At 36.5% G+C, this 20,457-nt stretch overlaps 1 protein-coding gene across 1 annotated transcript in view; it reads left to right on the forward strand.

The window, feature by feature from the left end:
- Positions 1 to 20,457, forward strand: part of CDC73 (cell division cycle 73) — a 108,612-nt gene that overhangs the window by 7,754 nt on the left and 80,401 nt on the right. Inside the window, exons 4-9 of the mRNA XM_050900583.1 lie at positions 252 to 314; positions 403 to 455; positions 2,269 to 2,357; positions 4,634 to 4,850; positions 18,065 to 18,163; positions 19,435 to 19,513. Of these exons, the coding sequence (XP_050756540.1) occupies positions 252 to 314; positions 403 to 455; positions 2,269 to 2,357; positions 4,634 to 4,850; positions 18,065 to 18,163; positions 19,435 to 19,513 (600 nt within the window). The remainder of the gene's footprint in view (positions 1 to 251; positions 315 to 402; positions 456 to 2,268; positions 2,358 to 4,633; positions 4,851 to 18,064; positions 18,164 to 19,434; positions 19,514 to 20,457) is intronic.

Raw genomic sequence — 20,457 nt, forward strand, 5'->3', positions numbered from 1 at the left:
AAGGGACCACAGGACGTCATCTGGTTCAATCCCCTTTTCAAAGAAGGGCCAAATGACCCTGAGCAACCTGATCTAACTTCACATTCAGTCAGGTTCTGAATATCTCCAGTTCCAGTGTGTGACTGCCTTTGCTACCTAATATCTAGTTAGAATTTCCGTTGTTGCAATTTATCTGTTGTCCTTCTTCCTTTTACACTTAAATACTTTTGTGACTCTTTTGTACTTAAATGAAATGTTGTGTTTGATTACAGCAACCTCATCGAGCATCGACAGAAGTGCTCCACTTGAAATTGGTCTTCAACGGTCCACTCAAGGTACAGGTTAACTAAAAAATAACTTTGAGGCTTATTTTATGAAAGCGTACTACAATCTTGCATTTTTAATGTCCTCTTTTTCTTGTAGTTAAAAGAGCAGCAGATGAAATATTAGCAGAAGCAAAGAAACCAAGAATAGAGGTAATGACAGTAACTGTCATGAATACAAATTGGGGGTGGTGGTAAATTACAGTATTTATCTTTTTTTTGTAGCAATTCAGTTGGGCTACCTGTCCTCTGGGTGCACACAGTACTTCTGTTAGTGTGAACATGAACTGGAAGGAGTTAGAATTTAAGCCTCTGATTTAAACTTGGAATTTTAGTTGCTAGATGTATGTTCTAGTATGAAAGGGGAAAGCCTGACCACATGTCTGTAAGTAGCTGTTGCATTATAACCTGTCTGCTAAGAGCTATGGGATTGGAATATAAGTGCTGTTTAATGACTGATTACAGTTATTTGCCATCCATGAGTTGGCATTATAACTTAAATGCCAGTCTTACCTCTATCAATGGATATTTATTTGTTTTACCTGCTATTTTAGTCCCTTGATAGCAGTATATGAAGCTGTCCCTGTGATTGCTATTTTCTGAAGATGTGTCTTAGGCAATGAGTTTAACAGTGTATTTTCACAAGTGCCTCTTGAATAGGAGCAATGTGTCTAGTTATTATGCAAATTGTATTACTTGACTTTTTAAAATCAGGCAGAGTTACTTACTGTTTTTCTTGGTTGTCTTTTTTTTTTTTAAAAAAACTATGTTCATTCAGTTGTCTCCTCTGTGAGTTGTTATAAATGTGGCTGTATATATTTTCAGAGTACTGAGGCTTTAGATTTCTTCTTAGAAGAAGAGTTATCAAAATAGATAAATTCCCTTATTCAAGAATTGGATTTAGACATTGTACTTGGCTATAACTGCCTAAGAATCAAAAACTTTATGCATCCTTAATGGCACATGAGCAGATGATTGCTGTGAGATGACCTACTGGTGATCTATAGACTTTAGTTCTACATTACCCTATGTGGTTGTGATGCCAGTATATTTTGAAACTGTAGATCTTCACCATCATAATTTTGAGAATCGAGAATTCTGCATATGAGCCTAATGAATTTATGGCCATCTTCTCTTTGTTTCCTTGCTGCTCTGGCAGCTCAGAGTCTGTAAAGTCTGTTTTAAGTTATTCGGAGATCATCTCGGTGTAGAGATTCCAGGTCTCTCCTGATACATGGGCGTGACTGGTTTTGCTGTGCTTCAGCCTTTCCAAATAGGCTTTTAGTGATAGGACAGGCTTGATGCTGATTTAAGTTTTGTGGGGAAGTAAGACAGATTGAGCACAAGTGGTACCACCATTAAGAAGCTGAAAAGATGGCATAAAATTACATCTCTCTACTGCTTTCTCAAATTACATGTCTATGTCAAACCTGGCTTGAGTAACTAGAGGCTTCCTTACTCTTGACTTGTTTTTTTATGTTTACTAGGAATGCAGTTTATAAAAGTTCTGTGTCAAGATATAACAGTTCTGAGCAGTTTTTTCTTTAAAAATGTCACTGATTAAATATCTGGACAAATTTGAGTGTCGGACAAATTTGAGTGTCAGAGAAATTTATCTTAAATAGGTATGTGTGTATATGTATTGTCCTACCTCAACGTGTGCATTGTTTGCCAGCTTTAAGTTCTCTGACTGATTTTTCTGTTGTTCTCAATTGTTGTCTGAGCAAGGCTCTTTACAATGGAATGGTAGTTTCCTTTTCATTATTCTAATTATACTTAGTGGTTCTTGAGCGGAAATTTCCAATAGCTGTACAGTTAATACTAGTGCACAGATCAAAAATAATTGGAAATAAAGATTATCCTTGCAAATGTAAAAAAAAAAAAATTCTGAATAGCTTTAATTCTAGCTGTATTTATTTTTTTTAATGAGAATGCACAAAAAATTAAAGATTACTGTTACTGCTAGGATGAAGAGTGTGTGCGCCTTGACAAGGAGCGGTTGGCAGCTCGGTTGGAAGGACATAAAGAAGGTATCGTGCAAACGGAGCAGATCAGGTAGGAATACTTTTTCTTATGGATAATGCTTAATTAAAGGACTAATAACAATTCTTGTGCTATTCAAGGCAGCCAGTTTTACTTCTGTCCAGCAGCTCTCGGTGGAAGTCTCCCTCCCTTAGGTGCTATCATTAGTAATGTCTGAGGAGGCAGACCTTCATGCCTGGTCAGACTCCTGTTCTTGAGTGGCAGTTCAGATGTCATGGCATGAGATTTGGTTTGTCTTCAGAAGTGAGCAGACAGTTGTCTCTTCCTCCCACCAAGTCTGCCATTTCTGCTTTCTTCTGCCATGGTGTTTATTTAAACAGTCAAATACAATGAGCAGAACTGCAAGGGGAAGCCGATTATCTCTCTATTTCAAAGAAAAATATCCTGTATTGAGGAATGTCTTGTATGTAAAAGGAGGAAAACGTTGTGAGAACAGATCAAAGGGTAACACAACCTCTGTTTGACTCCCTACAGAGGTGAGCTTCTTGCCTCTGAAGAAGCAGTAGGCTACCAGAGGATGATGCACTGTCATTGCCATAAGTAATAATCAGTATTCAGGTGCTTAAAAACTTGCCCATCACCTTTCCCCTTCCGTTGTATCCATCCAGAATTTTGCAAAGAATGACAGCTGGTTTTGAGTCTTACACCATATCTTCCTAAAGCCAAGCAGAGAGGAAATGAAATTCTTGCAAGATCTTGTTGATGCTAAGGATCTTGGTCTTAGTAGGATACCAGACTCCAGTAGTTCATTTTGAAATACCGGAGTTCAGAAGTCTTAAAGTAAAGGTAGCTGCTTAATTTCTTCAGTGTGTCAGCTCCCATAATGTAAAATGGGAGTCATGCTTCCTACAGTTAAGGTGTATGAGCATGAATTAATGTACTTCTTTGTCTTCATTGGATTTTGCAGATAAGTAGTTTCACTTGATAGACCAACTGCATTCTTGAGAAATTTACCTCTTGGGCATAAACAATATTGTGAATACTTGTCTGTCCTTTACTGGGATTAAATTTAACAGTTAGCCTTGCAACAATTAATATAGCAGAGTTGAGGCATTTATAGAATCCATAATTACACCTAACCACCTGAAAAATACATATTTTGAATATCTTCTTCCTCTGTCTCTTGTTTAGGTATATTTAAAAAGAAATTATAGGAAAAAAAGGAAATACGATTGTCATACCTGACTTAAAATCAGAAAGTCTAAGGATCAAAAAATCAAAAACTACACACATTGTTTTGTATAAACTAATAATTTTGATACTAGCTTGAGTGTATCACAACTTTGTTTTGGAGTTGAGAGACAATGCTGCAGTGAGGATTACCGAGTATTATTTGTAATTACTTTGTATTCTGTATTTACTGCTGGTTTTTAATGCTGAATGTAAAAGACTGCCCTTTTAAAAAAAGTGCAAATAACGTTTACAGGCAGTGAGGTTGAACTATGTGCTTGTCGCTGTTGTTACTTTGTTTAACAGCAACACAAAAAAGTTCCCTTTCCAGTAGCTTAGCTGTAAAAGGAGAATACTTCACAACCAGTACTTGTTGTATTAATTTTTCAATGTAATCTCAAAAAAAAAAAAAAAATCACGTAAAATTGAATTGGGTATGTGCAGTTAGGATTGTGCAATTCAGTCCTTTTTTTTTTTCTTCAGTTCACCTGCAAAACAATAGGGCTCACCGTTTGGCAACCAAATTCTGTGTTTACAATTAAAAGCAAACAGATAAAGATGTTGCACTCTTGGACTGAACTGAGCTACCTCAAACACAGATTAATGTGGACAAAGTTTCTACCATCTGTTGTTTGTTTGGCCTACAAGCTCTGAAAAGGTAACACATCTTCCAAGTGGCCAAGTCCACATAACGGCACCTCAGCCGAAATTTAGATTAATGCTTTGAGAGCCTCAGAGCAGCCAGGGATTGATTGACTGGACACAAAATTGTAATCCACTAAAAATAACGGGGAGCTGAAATTCAGATGATGTTGTAAGTGGAAGCTTTAGTCCTGATGCTTTACATTTGCAATCTTTACTTCTGCTTGTTATAGTTGGGATTTTTTGATGGTTTTTGTGCTAATACCGGGATTGAGTCTTTTGTCCGAAGTTTGATTCTCAGGCCCAAAACAGCAATGCCAAGCTCATGTAATCTTCAAGTATATGTAAGGTGACTATTTTATGATTTATAGTATAGCCATAAACTTTAAGCAGGATGAAGTTACTCGTTCACAAATTCTTTCGGAAAAATTGTTTGTGCAATTGTTCAGTCTCTTCTGTAATTTTTGCTCATTTAGGTCCTTGTCTGAAGCCATGTCAGTGGAAAAAATTGCTGCTATCAAAGCAAAAATCATGGCAAAGAAAAGATCCACTATCAAAACTGATCTGGATGATGACATAACTGCTCTTAAACAGAGAAGTTTTGTTGATGCTGAAGTGGATGTAACCAGAGATATTGTCAGCAGGGAGAGAGTATGGAGGACGAGAACTACAATCTTACAAAGCACAGGCAAGGTAATGCTCTGGATACCAAGCTATTTTTATGATCCAAATGATAAACTGCATTTTCTATTTTCTGTATCTCTAGCTTGTTAACTATAGATGACTGGGGGGATTATGCTTAGTGTTCTAGGTAAAGGTAGGCTTGGAGGGCACAGTGACAGAAGAGTTCGTTCTTACCTCATTACAGTAAGCCTAAAATGTATCTCAAAATACTTGCTTCAGCCATTTAAAAGATATGAAGTAATCGCTTAATTCCTCTTAAACAAAGCTGGCTTGAGCCCTACAATTGGGAGGGCTGTAGGAAAGTACCTGCAGGTTTGAAACGGGCAAAAGTGGGGAGTAACTGATAGAAGTAGCAACATGTGTACCTTGAAAGTCCAAAGGCTGCTAAGCTGTGGAAAACACCAAAGAAGTAAAGAGAGAAAATGCTAAAATGAACAAAACTATAAAGTGTTACCATGAGAAGGCTTTTCTGTATATTTTTGTCCCTTCATGCTCCTTTAATCCATGTCTTCAGCTGCACTTGGTTATGTACCATTCAGAATATGGTTGCAAGCGCAGCTGACAGCTTCCTCTCTTTGGACAGTTAGGCTTTCTTTATTGCAGTAATACTTGGCACTAAATTTCTCAAGGAAGCAGTAAGTCAATTTCTAAAAGATTGCAAATGTCTCTCTTCCTGAGGTTATTACCAAATCGCATCCTTTGCCTTCACTACTTCTTTAAGTACTGTCACAGGAAAATAGTATTTGGAAGTAAACAAGGTCCTGGTTTTCATTTGTCTTATTTTTAACAGTATTTTACATAGTGCTGATTTTCTCAACCTGATCTCATGGCATTAGTGGTAGAATAATTTCAGTCCTGGATTACGGGGTAATTACTAGGTATGTGGCACGTACCTGCATGCTACATGCAGAGTGAGTGTTGCTACTTCGAGTCTGTGAGATTTGTAGCAATCTCCCTGCTGAACAGTTGGTAAGTTGGTAAAAGCCTTTAACGTTTTAGTCATCGGAAATGGTTGTACTGAAGGAATCTGGGTAGCTTTTCCTCCTTTAGCGAATCATTCATGGCATTCATATCTTTACATGTCTTCCAAGGGAAACTTGTAAAGATACTAGGGAAAGAGTTGAATGTATTACTGTAGTATCCTTGTAATAATAGCGAGATGAGGTAGTGGTTTTAAGCAAAACCTAACACAGGGAGAAAGACAAGAAACAAGAGATCGAGTTTGGTTTTGGACTCCAGCATGCAGTTACTTTGACTAGCCTGATGAATATAATAGACATAATAGTGAGTCTTTATTTCTGTTTGTGCAGGATTGCAGGAGCATTCTTGATAGTGTGGACAGAAATCATCGAATGTTAATGTTTATATTTTTGTACAAGTAACAGTGAGAGTAAGTAGATGGGGAGACATCACTTGTTACCCAGGGCTGTGATTCATCCCAGAACAGCTCAGCGGTTTTTTTGTTTGTTTGTTTGTAGGTTGGTTGGGAGGGTTTTTTGGTTGGTTGATTGTTGTTGGTTTGTTTTGTTTGTTTTTTTTTTTTTAAAAACCTTTGTGAAGACCTTCTCAAAAGTTGTTAGGAAACTTAGATCTGTTCTCTCAGGCAGATCATTCCTTATCTACTTGCTTGTTCATTTAAAGAATTGTGATCAGGGAAGCATGACACCCCTCTGCAACTGCTGTTTTGACTTTTCTGTATGATACTTGAATTGCTAATATGCCTGATAGTGAAAATTTACAATAAAAAGAATTATCTGCTTGGTATAGATTTATCTGCAGTCTTTTGAATCCTCCTAGAATGTTTAAAAACAAAATTGACTTCAACAGTAATTTACATACCATATAGTGTCCGACTTTTTAATATCTGAATTCCTTTAGAACTCCTGGGTGAATGGTAACAAAGAGTGAGCACCCCAAAATGTCAATTTTATTGTTTCTTTCCAAAAATTGGTTCAGTCTGAGGCAGCTCCTCAAGCTCTCTTCTCCACAGAGGAAAAACTCCTGTGTGAGAACTTTCCCAGTGTTCTCTGTAGTAAGCAAAGATGCAGAGATAGCTTAAGGTGCAAAAGGAAAACACTAGGAAGATCACATCACAGCAAAAAGAAGATAATCTGTCGTCCTTATCAGCTTTCTGGCAGGTTTCCTCTGTTTTTGATGTGTTTGAAAAAAGTACTGATTCCTCCAGTAAGATGCTCCTCAAAATTCTGTGTAGATGGCAATAATCTTAACTATATTTATGGAGTATTTACTGTTTCTCCTTTCAGACACCTTTTCTGATTCTGAAGTTGGCTTTTTACTTCAAATAGCCTTTTTTGCTTTATAGAACTGTTCCAGGATTTTTTTTAAAGTCTTTAGTGACATAGTGTTCTTTTTTAACCTCTTTAAAAGTTTTCATGATACTTGCATTCTGCCCTTTTAGATGCTACTTTTAATTATCTTTTGATAGCACCTTCATTGTTATGTAGCTCCCCCTGCTGAAATTAGTGGTGGACTTTTTCCTGGCTATAGGGTTTTTTTTCATTTATAAGAGTGTTGAATTTGAGTGCATTGATACTCGTGTTGTAGAATATTCTTCAGCAGCTACCTCTCTAAAGTAGGTGCTAGGGACTAAATCAAGAGATGCTTTTCCTTTTGTGACTACTTTGGCCAGTTGCTCCAAGAAGCAATTACTTATGATAGCTAAAGAATTAATTGCTGCATCACTTCCCTTCTTGACACTTATCCAACCTATAAAGTAACTGCAATCTCTCATAATTACTGTTCTCTTCTTCGCAAGTCTCGGTACTGTCCCATTCGTATTGGCAATATAGCCCTAATGCGCTAATGATTTGAGACAGGTTATTGTTAATTTACTGTCACTCATTGGTTGTCATTCGTAGTTTATTTGACTCTAAGCTTTCTATAATGCATCACACAGGTCCTTTATCTGTATGATCCCCTTTGTTACCCTCTTTTGATCTGATGTTGCATTGATCCCTGGCTGCCTTTGTACTGATTTTTGTGAAGTTCCTATTGTTTGTAAAATCAGACATTTCAGTTCACCTGTCCTCTTTTGTTTTTAAGATTTCTAGAATTTGCATTTGTCTGCTTGCTTATTTTTGTTTTGCTTAGAACTTATTGTTGAGGTATTTTTCCATAGTTTTCTGCCTGATTATTACGCAGTTGTACATTCTTTTGGAAATACAGTGTTTGATTTAATTGCTAGTGGATGAGTCATCCTGCACTGTCTGTTTTAAATATCTGTTGGCCTTCCCGAAGTCTGTAGTGTAGTCTTCTATATTTTATGAATAATGTGACATTTTTATGTAATCACTTTTCAGAGCCAAATTGCATCTGGTTAGCCTAAGGTTTTTTTCCTCTCATAGTAGCTTAATTTTAGAACTATTTGAGAGGATTTATTGTTTAAAGCAATTTGATTTCAGGTTTGGCTAAAGGCATGCAACAAAACATTGCTTTTTTGGTGAGTCAACTGACAGTCTAACCAACTGAAAATTTACTCAGATTTCAAAAGCAATGAAAGTACTTGATGCTAGAGCTGCTTCTGAATTCCTTTACCATTCCTTTAACGGCCACAGTTGTTGGGGGCTTTAAGAAATTAATCTCTTCTGTTTGTCCTCACTCTTCATGCAGTCCAATTCTCATTCTTAATCTTCACAAACACACACAAAAATCGGGGTAAAGGAATTGCTGTCTTCAGATCCAATACAGCAGGATATGCTGGGAGAGAGAAGTTTAAAGAAGAAAAAGTGAAAATTATTTCATCTGTAGATTGATATTTGGACAAGGTGTCTTGCTGCTGTAAGTGTCTCACTTTTTTTTTTAGTGGTCTTTTTTGTATAAAGCAGACATAACAACTTTGGATGCTTGCTTACCTCATGTTAGAAGGGTATGAATGAGTTCTTGATCATGTAGTCACGCCATTGACTATGGAACCTGTTTCTGGAGAACAGGTTAAGTTTGTCAGATTTTTATGTATGTTAAATCAGCTTGAACTGAAATATTGTCTGGTGAAGATATGTCAGAATTAATCTTGACGCGTTTTGAACTGCAAATCTTAGGGGAGAATACTAAAAAAATATTACTTTTGTAACTTCTTTATTGAGAGAACCTTTGTTTATAGAACTGGATACCTTCTCTGGTAGCTAAAGTTTTGAACCCATACATAGAATATTTACCATCATAAGTGTTTGGAGTGTTAAGTTTTGAATTACTGCTTTGCAGAGGCTTCAATTCTGTTGTGTATATGTTTTTAGATAAACGTCTGGCTGTTTTGTAAAACCAACCATTGAACACCTAGAAAAAAACTGTGTTTAAACTGAAATTGATTCCTTCCTTTCATGTCCTTCCTCTATCTTTCCTTCCTGAATAATGCTTTGATTTTTATAATCTCAGAGAGCAGGCTTCAGCAATCTTTTCTGAAGGAAAAACCTCCTCATTCCATCTCTACCGTAAATGTGTTTGTGGCACTTTAATTCTTCCTCTAGGAACAAATTAAAGTAGCCTAAGCAGGAGTTTCAGCATTCACGGGTGTATTAGGAGGGTGTATTTTTGTCAGTGACTGCTGATGTACTTTTTTCTTAATCTCCCAGATTGCTCAGAAATATTTCTTAGATAAGCAGCATGGTAGCTGGGTGGGCTGGGTTGAACATGCTCTACTTGTGTGTAGAGAAATCTTAAAACTGGAATCTTGGAAATGCACTAATACTGGCCTTGTGAATTTATAACTTTGAAACGAACCAATGTTTTTATAGGAATAGTGAGCTCTGAGCATTTCTGATGTTTTAAAAAAAAAAAACTTTCATACTTTTGTTTGTAGGGTGTGGTGGGTTGACCTTGGCTGGATGCCAGTTGCCCACCAAGCTGCTCTGTCACTCCCCTCCTCAGCAGGACGAGGAGGGGGAGAAAATAAGATGGAAAAAAATTTAGGCAGTTTAATAAAAGCAAAGGCTGCACACGGAAGCAAAGGAAAGCAAAAGATTTATTCCTTACTTCCCATCAGCAGGCAATGTCCAGCCACTTCCGGGGAAGTAGGGCTTCAGTACACATAGCAGTTGCTCCAGGTGACAAACGTCAAAATGACGAATGCCCCCGCCCATCCTCCTTTCTCTTAGCTTTTATTGCTGACCACATGTCATATGGTATGGAATATTCCTTTGGTCAGTTTGGGTCAGCTGTCCTAGCTATGTGCCCTCTCAAGATCTTGCCCAGCCCCAGCCTACTGGTGAGGGGGGAATGTTGGAGAGACAGCCTTGATGCTGTGGGAGCACTGCTCAGCAGCAGCCGAAACACTGGTGTGTTATCAACACCTTTCTAGCTACCAATACAGAGCACAGCACTATGAGGGCTGCTATGGGGAAAATTAACTCCATCTCACCCAGACCCAATGCATAAGGATGTGCTAGAGATTATTGCTAAAACTTTTAAATTTTGGGTAGCACTCTTCAGTCATATTTTCTTACAGTTGCAAGTATATTAGAATTACCTTGTCTCAAGTGAACTCTAACCCTACATACAGGAGAAATAACATAATCCATCCTGTCGAACATATGGGAAGTCTTAAAGGTTATACCACGTAACCTTTCTAAATTGCTTCAACTAAGAACTGGAACAATGGCTACATACACTTCATGTATATGAGTCCATACACAGACACCCATTTGTATATCTGTGTGCAGCAACTGCACGGGACTTGTCCAGCTGCTGGTTTTGTGGATTTCTCAGTCTCTTTTAACAGATCTGTAAATCCCTTCTTTACTGTCTTCCTTGAGTGTTGTGTAAGTCTTTTGAAGAAATTGCAAGGCACTAGGAGTCTAGAGTGATCTGTACAGCATCTTAACGTTATTGTGTGCCTGGATGCGCTCCAGGGAAAAGCACTGAAGCAGAACCATGGAAGTTGGACATGAGAAATCTGAATTTGAAGTAAACTTTTTTCTAATGGAATTAGCTGTGTATAAAATCAAAGAATGATCAGATGTGGCCTCCTTATGCAGATATCTATTAATAATGGAAAAACTATTTAAAGCGTTAAAATTTGATATGGGATCAGTTATGTGAAACTCGGTCCCTCTAGTTGCATAACCTTTGAATCATGAAATTGTATCTTTTTGTCAATATAAGATTTGTTTCTTTATGCGCATATTACTTGCTAGGTCTAGGTTGAAATGTTGAAGCAAAGGTCTCATTTATTACTTTTGCTTCATGTCTGCAGACTGACCAATTTGATTCTCTCACAAGCTGGGTAGTTAATCTTTTCCCTGCTTAATATTTACAAAAAAATTAAGAGAATATTCTGAATTATGGCTTTTTATATATAAAAAATGTCCTCTTTCCTTTCTAATAAAGTAGGAAGTAAGCCTGAATCAAATGAAGTATTTTTCTGTCTTAATCCTGATATTTTTATATTCTCTGTTCTTATGTGAAAGACTTAGACTAGGCTATCCAGCACATATTTTTCTTAAGCTTTGTTTTGAAAACACAGCAATCATACTTTGTGTAACAAGCAATTTGTTTAAATAAACAATTTTGTTTGGTTTTTAACCTTCATAATTTTTCAGATTTGATATCTTTAGTTATTGCAGTCCTGTTGTAATGTACTAATTATCTATACTTTTCTTTGGCAAAAAGGTTGATGATGCCCAGTGTATTGTGTATCCATAAAAAAAGGACATTAATACAGAAGGGAATGGACTCAGCTCTAACTTCATTTTATAGAGCATGACTGTGAGTTGTATGTATTAAATTCCATAATCTTGATTTTATTTCCCCACCGCCCCACTCCCAGCGTCTGGGTATGTTTGTGTGCATGGTGATGAGAAATCCAGAACTGAGTAAGATGATTGGAGTTTATAGCTGACCTAGCTAGAGGGATTAGCACTTTCCTGGTATGTGGCATTTACCTTGGATGTAACCCACAATTGCAAATTCATCTAATACAGTGTCTTGCTCTGAACTATTTCAGAACGTTATTCCTTTGTGTGTATTCCTGTACATAATTATTAAATAGCAGGACTTCTCACTTTCCCCAATGAATCTCATCTTTATGGGGGTCAGTATTTTTAGTTTTGTGTTATCACCTGGAAAATATTACCACTACAGTTAGTATCTGCATACTTTATTTTTTAAATTAATGTCTTTTTTTTCGTAGGGTTGATCCTTTTAATAGTAACTAACATATTTGAAGTAAATGTGAGAAATTGCTTTTTCAGTTACTTTCAGTTCTCGTATTTTTTTCTGATACCTTTTCAGCATTCTTACTAGTAAAGTCACCTGTGAGGGGATTAATACTACAGTTATAATCACAATTTCAGTAAATTCTTTTCTATGATCTTGTAACTGGAAAATATTTAAATTAAAATAATTTTATACCAAGACTAATATAGTATTTTAATCACTTTTGACAGCTAAAAGGTCTGAGAGTAAAATTTTGGATATTTTAAAAGAAATTGTTTGATTGTAAAAGCAACTTTATGTATGGGCTCTAGGTGGCAGAATTGTTCTACATTCCTGAAATTCACAATAGTGGTGAATTTAATAGCAAAATTGAAAAGGCGAAGGTGTGCCAGGTTAATAGCAACTAGTATCCTCATTAGTGCTTTCAAATGGAACAAGCGTATGGTTTTAGAATGGCTGTGCACAAGTGTAATGGCATGGTATAGCTTAAGTTCCTAAACTCCATTTTTATCCTATATTAGCTTGCTTAGTAAAACTGGGAAGACCGTTATATTGCTGCTTAGGCACTAGTGCAGACGTTTTGAATACAGCACTTAAAAGAAAGATGGGCCAGATTATAAAAATTGTATTTATATTGAACAATAATGAATCTTGTTTTGTAAATAGGTACCTCAAATTTGTCAGAAAAATCTGTAGAATAAAGCATTATGTTTCCTGAATGAAAATTTAGGTTGGCTATAAAGTAACTTCACCATTCTTAAGCACTACTTTTATAACTATTAAAAAAAAAAGTATTTCCATATGCTGCATTCATAGGAGAAATAAACTCGGATTATGTATGAGGGGAATTTTTGAGCAGAGTTTATGCTGTGCTGTATATTCAGGATATTATAGTGTTGCTGCTCTTTCATACTTCTGAATTAGCCTTTGTTCTATTTCAAATTAAATGTTTCAGTTGTCTTTCATATAATACTCTTGCTATAAAAATTTAGTGAAGGTATTACGAAACAAGTGAGGAGTGGAACTTTTTATTGAAAACATAGTCCGCAAATATACAGGGCTAATAGCTATGTTTTCAATTCAGTGCAGAAGACTATAGTAATACTTAAATGAACTTTCTGACTGGAACATAAAGATATGTTATTTGATTCCTAGAGGAACTTTTTGTGAAAGGGAGTGTCTGATTTTTATTTTTTTTCCCCAGCAGTTAGTAACAAGTTCGGTTTTATGAATAGTTTTTTTTTTTTTAATAGGTTCCCTAATCTGACAGCTTAAAAAAATTAGTTCATGTACTCTGCTTCAGGTGGTTAGCTATATAAATTCTAGTACTTTATTGCGAATTTCTTAAACTACTGTTGTCCTGAAAGCACAACTAAGGTGACCTATTTATTTAGGTGGTACTTTTTAAAATTGTCTGTGTGGTAGTATGGTTGTTGTATGACTTACTGTAGTATGGTACGTACAGGTCACAAGTGTATGGAGAATAGTTTGAGAGGTACCGTGAGGTCTCTGCAAACATACCTGGCAATGCAGTTGAGCATCTTGTGCATTTTACATGTTATTCAAATGAAAGCAAATAAGGAAAATGAGAGAGGTGCATGTGTATGTAATTCAAAAAGGAGGATTTACTTCATCACAACTATATAATTCAACTTCATCACAACTATATCATTGAAGATCATGTTTCTAGCTGTGGCCTTTATCTGAAGGGTTCTGATTTAAGGAGAGGAAAGATGCTGGGTCAGAAATGATGGAAATTTGTATGGTCTGAATAAGCACAGTGCAGAGAATACCAGTAGTTCACATAGCCGTTCTACCAGTATATTTGCATGCTTGCAGTTGCTTGAGACTGTCCCTGAATATCAGTCTTGCATATGTCCAGCCTTTGATGCTGAGGGCAACCTGGCACACAATATAAAATGCAGTGCTTTAGGACTGTCTTTAAATTAGAAGAGCAAGGAGAGGAGATCAATGTTGGTGAACAGTTTAGCAGTTGAAGATACGCATTCTTAGGCATAGGAAAGTGATGCCTTAAATGAAGAACTCCAGATTTAAATATGTGCTTTAAATTTAAATGTGCAAAATACTTCCTTTTAAATATACAGTTCATCAGTTCATGTTCCATATGAACAATTTTTTAATTTCTGCTGTACTTTTATGAGACCACCTGAATACTGTTTACATTTTTCATGTCATGCAGTACATAAGAATTGCTGAAAATGTGTGATGGGAATATTGCATTTCTGGTACTGCGTCATGCCTTTCAGTCTGTCAGTGGCCGCAAAGGACTTAGCAGTATGTCTGAGCATATCAAGCAAACGTGTAAAGAAGTGTGGTAGTGGCTTGATTCTTCCTTCTCCAGCCCTACTCTAAGTTTGGACAATGTTTATAGCATTCTGCCGCTCTTGATTATCCTGGGATGCATGTCCAACAAGAAATCCTTATTGTCAGCTCAAATAAGAGTTTGAGTTTATACAGTTGTTCCTAGGCTCTTCTCTCTCTGCAGTGAAATACCAGAATGTAAAATCTGATTAAAAATTGGTTACAGCTTAGCTATAGGAAAGTTTTGAAGCCCTATAAGCCATGCTGTGTAACAGTGTATATGCTTCTAGCTTTATATGTTAGATTTGATCTTTTATTTTTGTTCAGATGATTGAGATGAAGTATGTTTTTCTTTAATTTTTTTTGCCTCAAGAATTGTTTTCTATGAAGTTGAAATCAGTATTTCTCATTGATGATCATTATTTAAAAAAGATTTTTTTTTTTTTGTTGTTAGCATGATAAAGCTGCTGTTGTGACTAGAAGTCTTTTTTTAATGAGCATTAGGGTTATGGCTAGTTACAGAAATTAAAGATAGGTTGCAGAATGAAGATTGTAATTTTTTAGAATAAATTGTGATATATTTAAATGGAAGTATTTTTATTACAAAAGGAGTCTTGTTAGTGATGTAACTTCGTTAAGTCTTCCCCAGCAGAGCAGGCTGATCTTACTTACTCTGGTATTTCTCCTCAAACAGACTGGTGTTATATTAACACCAGTGATAGTAACTTGACTTGGTGTATGTTAGTCACTATGTTGGCAAGGGATAGAGCATCTGTGCCAGTAAATTTTGAGAATTTACATACTGTTGCAGGCTTTCCGAAAGAACTTGTGTGACTCCTTCTGTAAGATGACTATGTTTATCTGACCATAGCTGCTGTTACTGTCTTTTGGCTACCGTTGTTTTCCTGTCTAATGTACATCTAGTGCATGAGTGAGGATGGGCAGAAAAATCTATTACGATAGGGCTTTATTTAAGGCAGTATCAAAAGCCTGATTTGGTAGTTGCTGAAACACTTTGCCTCCCCCCCCCCCCCCCCCCCGCAATGTGATGAATTATTAGGTGTAGACATGATTGGAATCAACAAAGAGAGCTTTCATGGGAGTAGCGATGCTCTAGGCAGCTAACAACAAGAATCGATGGAATTGTCCTTTTACATACTAAGGATTTTCTTAAGCATTGTTTTTACAGCATGTTCAGATTTTTTTAAGACTTAGTGCAGAGAAACAGATTTTATTTTTTTTTCTTTTTTTCTGCTCTGTCCCCCAGGTCAGAAGTTTTTTGTAATAAAAATGTTGCACTTGGTATTAAGTTTAACTAAATCTAGGGCAGAAGCTAGAGGATATTCATATTCTGATCTCTGAAGGGATGAACAATGAAAACTTAGCGGTCTTGCAACTCTGCAGGGCTTTGCAAATCAGCTGGTACCTGCAGTGGACTTCCTGCTCGATCATTTTTCTGTCACAGTAATGTAATCCCACATCCCCGACCAAGCCAATGAACACCAAGATGATGATATTAGTTTGAGCGCTTGTTAAAACACTGTGGTTTTTTCCCCTTCCAAACAGATACTAGTTGTGGCCTTGGGGGACCTGCATTTTCATGCTGTGGGAAAAAAAAGACATCAGCAAGAACAGTTTGTAATTCCGTGCTTATTAGCGACTTCTTTTCAGCAGATGGGAGAAAATCCTGTGGGTTTTTTTTAACCTGAAAGAATTTAAAATTTGGTCCAGGATGTGCAATTTCAGGCTATTAATCTGAGATGCTAAAATGCCTTTGAAAAATTCACAATTTGAAATTTGAGCTCACTTTAAGAGTATGTTAACTGTAGGTTTTATGAATGAAATATGGGTGTGAAAGCTGGTTGTAGCTTCCTTGTGACTGAAAGAAGACTTGGCTTCTACAGGGACAATCACTCTTACAAAATTCCTTTTCTTGTTATTTAATTAGTTCCTTCTCCTGGATTTCAGAAGACTGAGTAGCTTGTCGTTTCCAAGAGACAGTATGTGATAAAGCACAGCAATGACAAGAATTGTGATTGATATGCTGCCCAGTCCACAGTTTGGGAGAAATCTCTGAATTTCCAGTAAAAGTGTGTAGTTTAGACTTACTTTCTGAAGAACAGAGCTGATTTTGAGTATCCTCGTATGATTGATATGTGCATGGCTCACAGCTCTTTAAAGGTTTTTTTCCCAGGATTTTTCTGACTGAAAAGAACTTCAAATACAGTTTTGTGTGTGTTCTTTCACTCTTTGTGAAAAGAACTGGGTTTGCTCAAGGAATGGCTTTGCCTTTATAAGTGGTTTCTGGTGATCTTCCAGTTCCTGCCCCTCTGGCTTGGTGCAGATTGACAACATGCTGGCTGAGGTCAAGTGAACAAGCTTAGAGAAGCTTTGCATTACAGCTCTCTCTAAATGATTTCTACAAAATTCACCCCGGAAGTCTTTGTTTTGTAATTCATGCATTTGTTTTGTAATGCCAGTGGTGTTAACTAACACCACTTCAGTGTTAGTATACAATACTCTGGAAGAATGTAAGCATTTTGTGAATACTTTATACTATTCTGAACTAGTAAAAAAGCCATTTTCTTTAATTGATAAAAGGTTTCTTTTACTGATGAACCATTACTGAAAATTGACAGTAATGACAGACATTGTGTACACGTATCTCTATAGCTTAAAATGCCTATTGAGTGGTAATGTAATAAGCATATGCCTTTCAAAAGTTTAATTAGCATTTACATTTTTGTTTAGAATAAAGCAGCCCTACTAATATTACCAGGAGGAATGTGTTTTAAAAAACTTGATCGATATCATTTGTTCAGTTGTGCCTCAATGACTTAGTTATCTGACAAAGCACTGCATGAAGTTATTAGAATTATCCTGCATCACCCTTGAATCAAGGATTTGTGAATGGGATTTCTGTACATGCTTCCTCCAATTTAAAATGAAAGGCTCTACAGCTTAAATTATTGGTGCCAAATGGAGTGAAGTCGTAATTCAGGATAAATATTAAAAGAGGTGCACCACGATGTGACGGGGTTGTGCACATGTGTCAACCACTAACAACCAGTTGAAGCATGTTCTGCTCTGCTCATGAGCCTTGCTGGAAAGCGCAGGAGGTGGCTGCCTGTCTGCCTTGCCTCAGCTGCTCCGTGCAGGATCAGGGAAAGCCTGCCGAGGGTTCATAAGGACTCTTCCCTAAGAGTAGCTGGCTGGAGGAGAGCTTCTTGCAGCGCAGGGTTAGGCAGACAGAGGGACTGTGCCCAAGGTGTCCTGTCAGGAGGCCAAAAGTGAGCAGACAGGCTCCCATTAAGCGGACACATACCTGGGCCTCGGACATGATACTTGTCCTGGAAATCTTGAGTAAAAGTTTTTCCTTCTTTCTACAGCACGAAGAGTTCCAAAGGGACTGTAAGGGCATGGTAGGCAAGAGGGGAGAAGATGACAAGTGCTTTGTGAAGAGTTTGGTTTATGTTGTGGTATAACGAAGCCAGTTAGATTTAGCAAGTTTGGGTCTTAAAGAATAAGGTGTACCAATGATGCCTTAAAACTCTGTTTGTTTGGATCCTGTCACAGAAGAGTAATCGGAAAACATCTATTTATAAAATTGGTGCACTAGTTTTGTTTTTCTGTGAAGCACAAGTTAACCAAATGGTGTCTTCTACCTGTGTTGCTATTATGTGAAATGCAGATAGTCAGCAAGGTTCATGGGTATGTGATATGTTTTTCAGAACTTTGCCAAGAATATTTTTGCAATTCTTCAATCAGTAAAAGCCAGAGAAGAAGGCCGAGCGCCTGAGCAAAGACCTGCACCAAATACAGCACCAACGGTAAGAGCAGCACTTTGAATATGAAGGCTGTGACACCAAAAGTGAGAGTAGAGTGTTTTGTCACTACTAAATATGAAATTTGTTTTGGTTTAGTTCCAATGAATGCACAACTTTCAAGCATAACTTCACAGATATTCTCTGACTTAAATTACATTTATTGGTATTTAAAGAGTTGAATATATTAGTGTAATTTGTTCAGTATGTTCTTGTTACTTAGAGATTAAACTGCTAGTGCCAGCTTCTGCATCTATCAAACACTAGCGACATCCTGCATCTATTTGCAAAAAATCTATTAGATGAGACTGCTGCCATTTCAAACAAAATGTTTTGCTGTTTTTCTGACAGATAGGGTAGCAAATGTTTAAGAATCTGGAATATGACTCATGAGTGGGAACAGCTTGAACCAGCTTTCTTTTGCTTGTAATAAATCAGGAGGACAGACTTAGAGCTTTATTGTTTAAGTCTGTCTAGGTATTAGACAGGATTTGTTTTCTATTGTGGTGTTTACTATTGAGTTCTAGTAAACCTGATATATTCTTGAACTCAGTGGCAGTCTACTATAAAAGCTATTTAATCATACTTGGATTTGTTTTCGTTGCAACTGCATTTCACAAAGAACTAAATTTAAATAGCAAGATGAAGTCCAGCATTTAAATATTTGCTTTGTGTTGAATTTCGTAAATTGTGCATGGGACTATTCAAATGTCCCATTCGGAATAGTTGTGAATACATAACTAAGCCATCCACAAAAAAGACTGAATTGGTATTTAGTGTGCCTCTAGATTGGTACTCTTTAAAAACTTTTTTCCCAGAATGCCTTTTTTTCCCCTCCAAATTTGTTTTTATTCTGTAGGTTTAGCAGCATTTTAGCTTAATCAGGCTGGCAAGGAACATTTTGTGTGTGTGGCTGAAGGCTTAATCATGAGTTGTCAGTTGACAGGTTTTTTCCCCCCACTAATTCTTGAGATACTACAAAAACTCAGTGATTTCATAAAACTTACAGATTTTAGCTAACGTAGTTTGTTACTCCTACTTCAGTTTTGCCTCAGGTTGTTGTCATTGCTTTCAGTATGTACTTCTAAACTCCGTTTCTGTAAGATTATAAGTGGATGTTGAAGGGAAACATATAAGAAGTTTTCAAATGCATTGAAACTCCTGCAAAAGTGACCTAATTTTATACTCTTGGGCAGTTCCATGTAATACTTTATGAAGTTCAAAAACCATCAAATACCTTTTAGTATGTTTTACAAATCTTATTTAACCTGTTTTAGGATCCCACTTTACGAAATAAGCAACCTATTCCAGCTGCCTACAACAGATACGATCAGGAAAGATTCAAAGGCAAAGAGGGTAAGTTCATTGTAATGCTTCTTTTAAAAAGAAAAAAAAAAATTGGGAAATGAAACCGACGAGTTACAAAGTTCGGGTTAGGGTATTTTCTGTGCCATTACTTTTCAAACCTAAGAAAAGACCAAAAAAAGCGCCGTAACTATGCCTAAAGATAGCTTTTCCAAGTAATAAAGTCTAAAAATATTCTTTATTAGAAATTATTTCTACCTCTTAGGAAGCAAACTGAAAGCTTAAAACCAGAACTTCTTGGGGGAAAAAATATTAATTATTTGTTTGGGGAAGGTCATATGCAATTAATAAAAAAGCAGAACTGCAAATATGACTGTCAAGTGCATAAAATGAAATAGATTGCCTGTCTTCAAACAATCACAATTACTTTACAAGTTGCTTCGAATAATTACAAGTAAATATTATTAGCTTGTTATGTCTCTTTAAATTACAAAACAAACCGGTAACAGGAGTGCAAAATATTAGCTCCCTTCTGGAGAGGAGATGGAAATAATCTACAATATTTAAGAATTCTCACTTATTTTAAAACAAGGTGGAAGGTTGAACTTGAGTGATGATTTGAATTTCTAACTCAAAATTTTTCTTCTGTCCCCCTTGGCTTTTTTTTATCTTCTGTTTTAGGACAAGTTCTAGTTATTTCATGTTCATGTCTTGCTGTGTTTTTATTTTGCAAATCTTGTGTTTGTTGTGGTTGGATGGTTTTGTGTTTCTTGCAGAGGGCAAGGCAAATTTTGTTACACTTCTGACTTGCCTCTTCCTTCTAGTTCTCAAACAAAATAATTCTCTTTAATGAAACTTCCTATGCACGCTTCTAAGGACTTTCTTTTCTGGCTGCAAGAAGTTACATGCTGCTAAATGCCATTTTAAACTGTAGATGAGCAATTCAGCTTGCATCTTTTGGAGTATTTGGCTTTGTCCAAGTTAGTACCATTTTT

Source organism: Gymnogyps californianus, chromosome 8 (assembly GCF_018139145.2).
Source record: "Gymnogyps californianus isolate 813 chromosome 8, ASM1813914v2, whole genome shotgun sequence".
Lineage (NCBI taxonomy): Eukaryota > Metazoa > Chordata > Aves > Accipitriformes > Cathartidae > Gymnogyps > Gymnogyps californianus.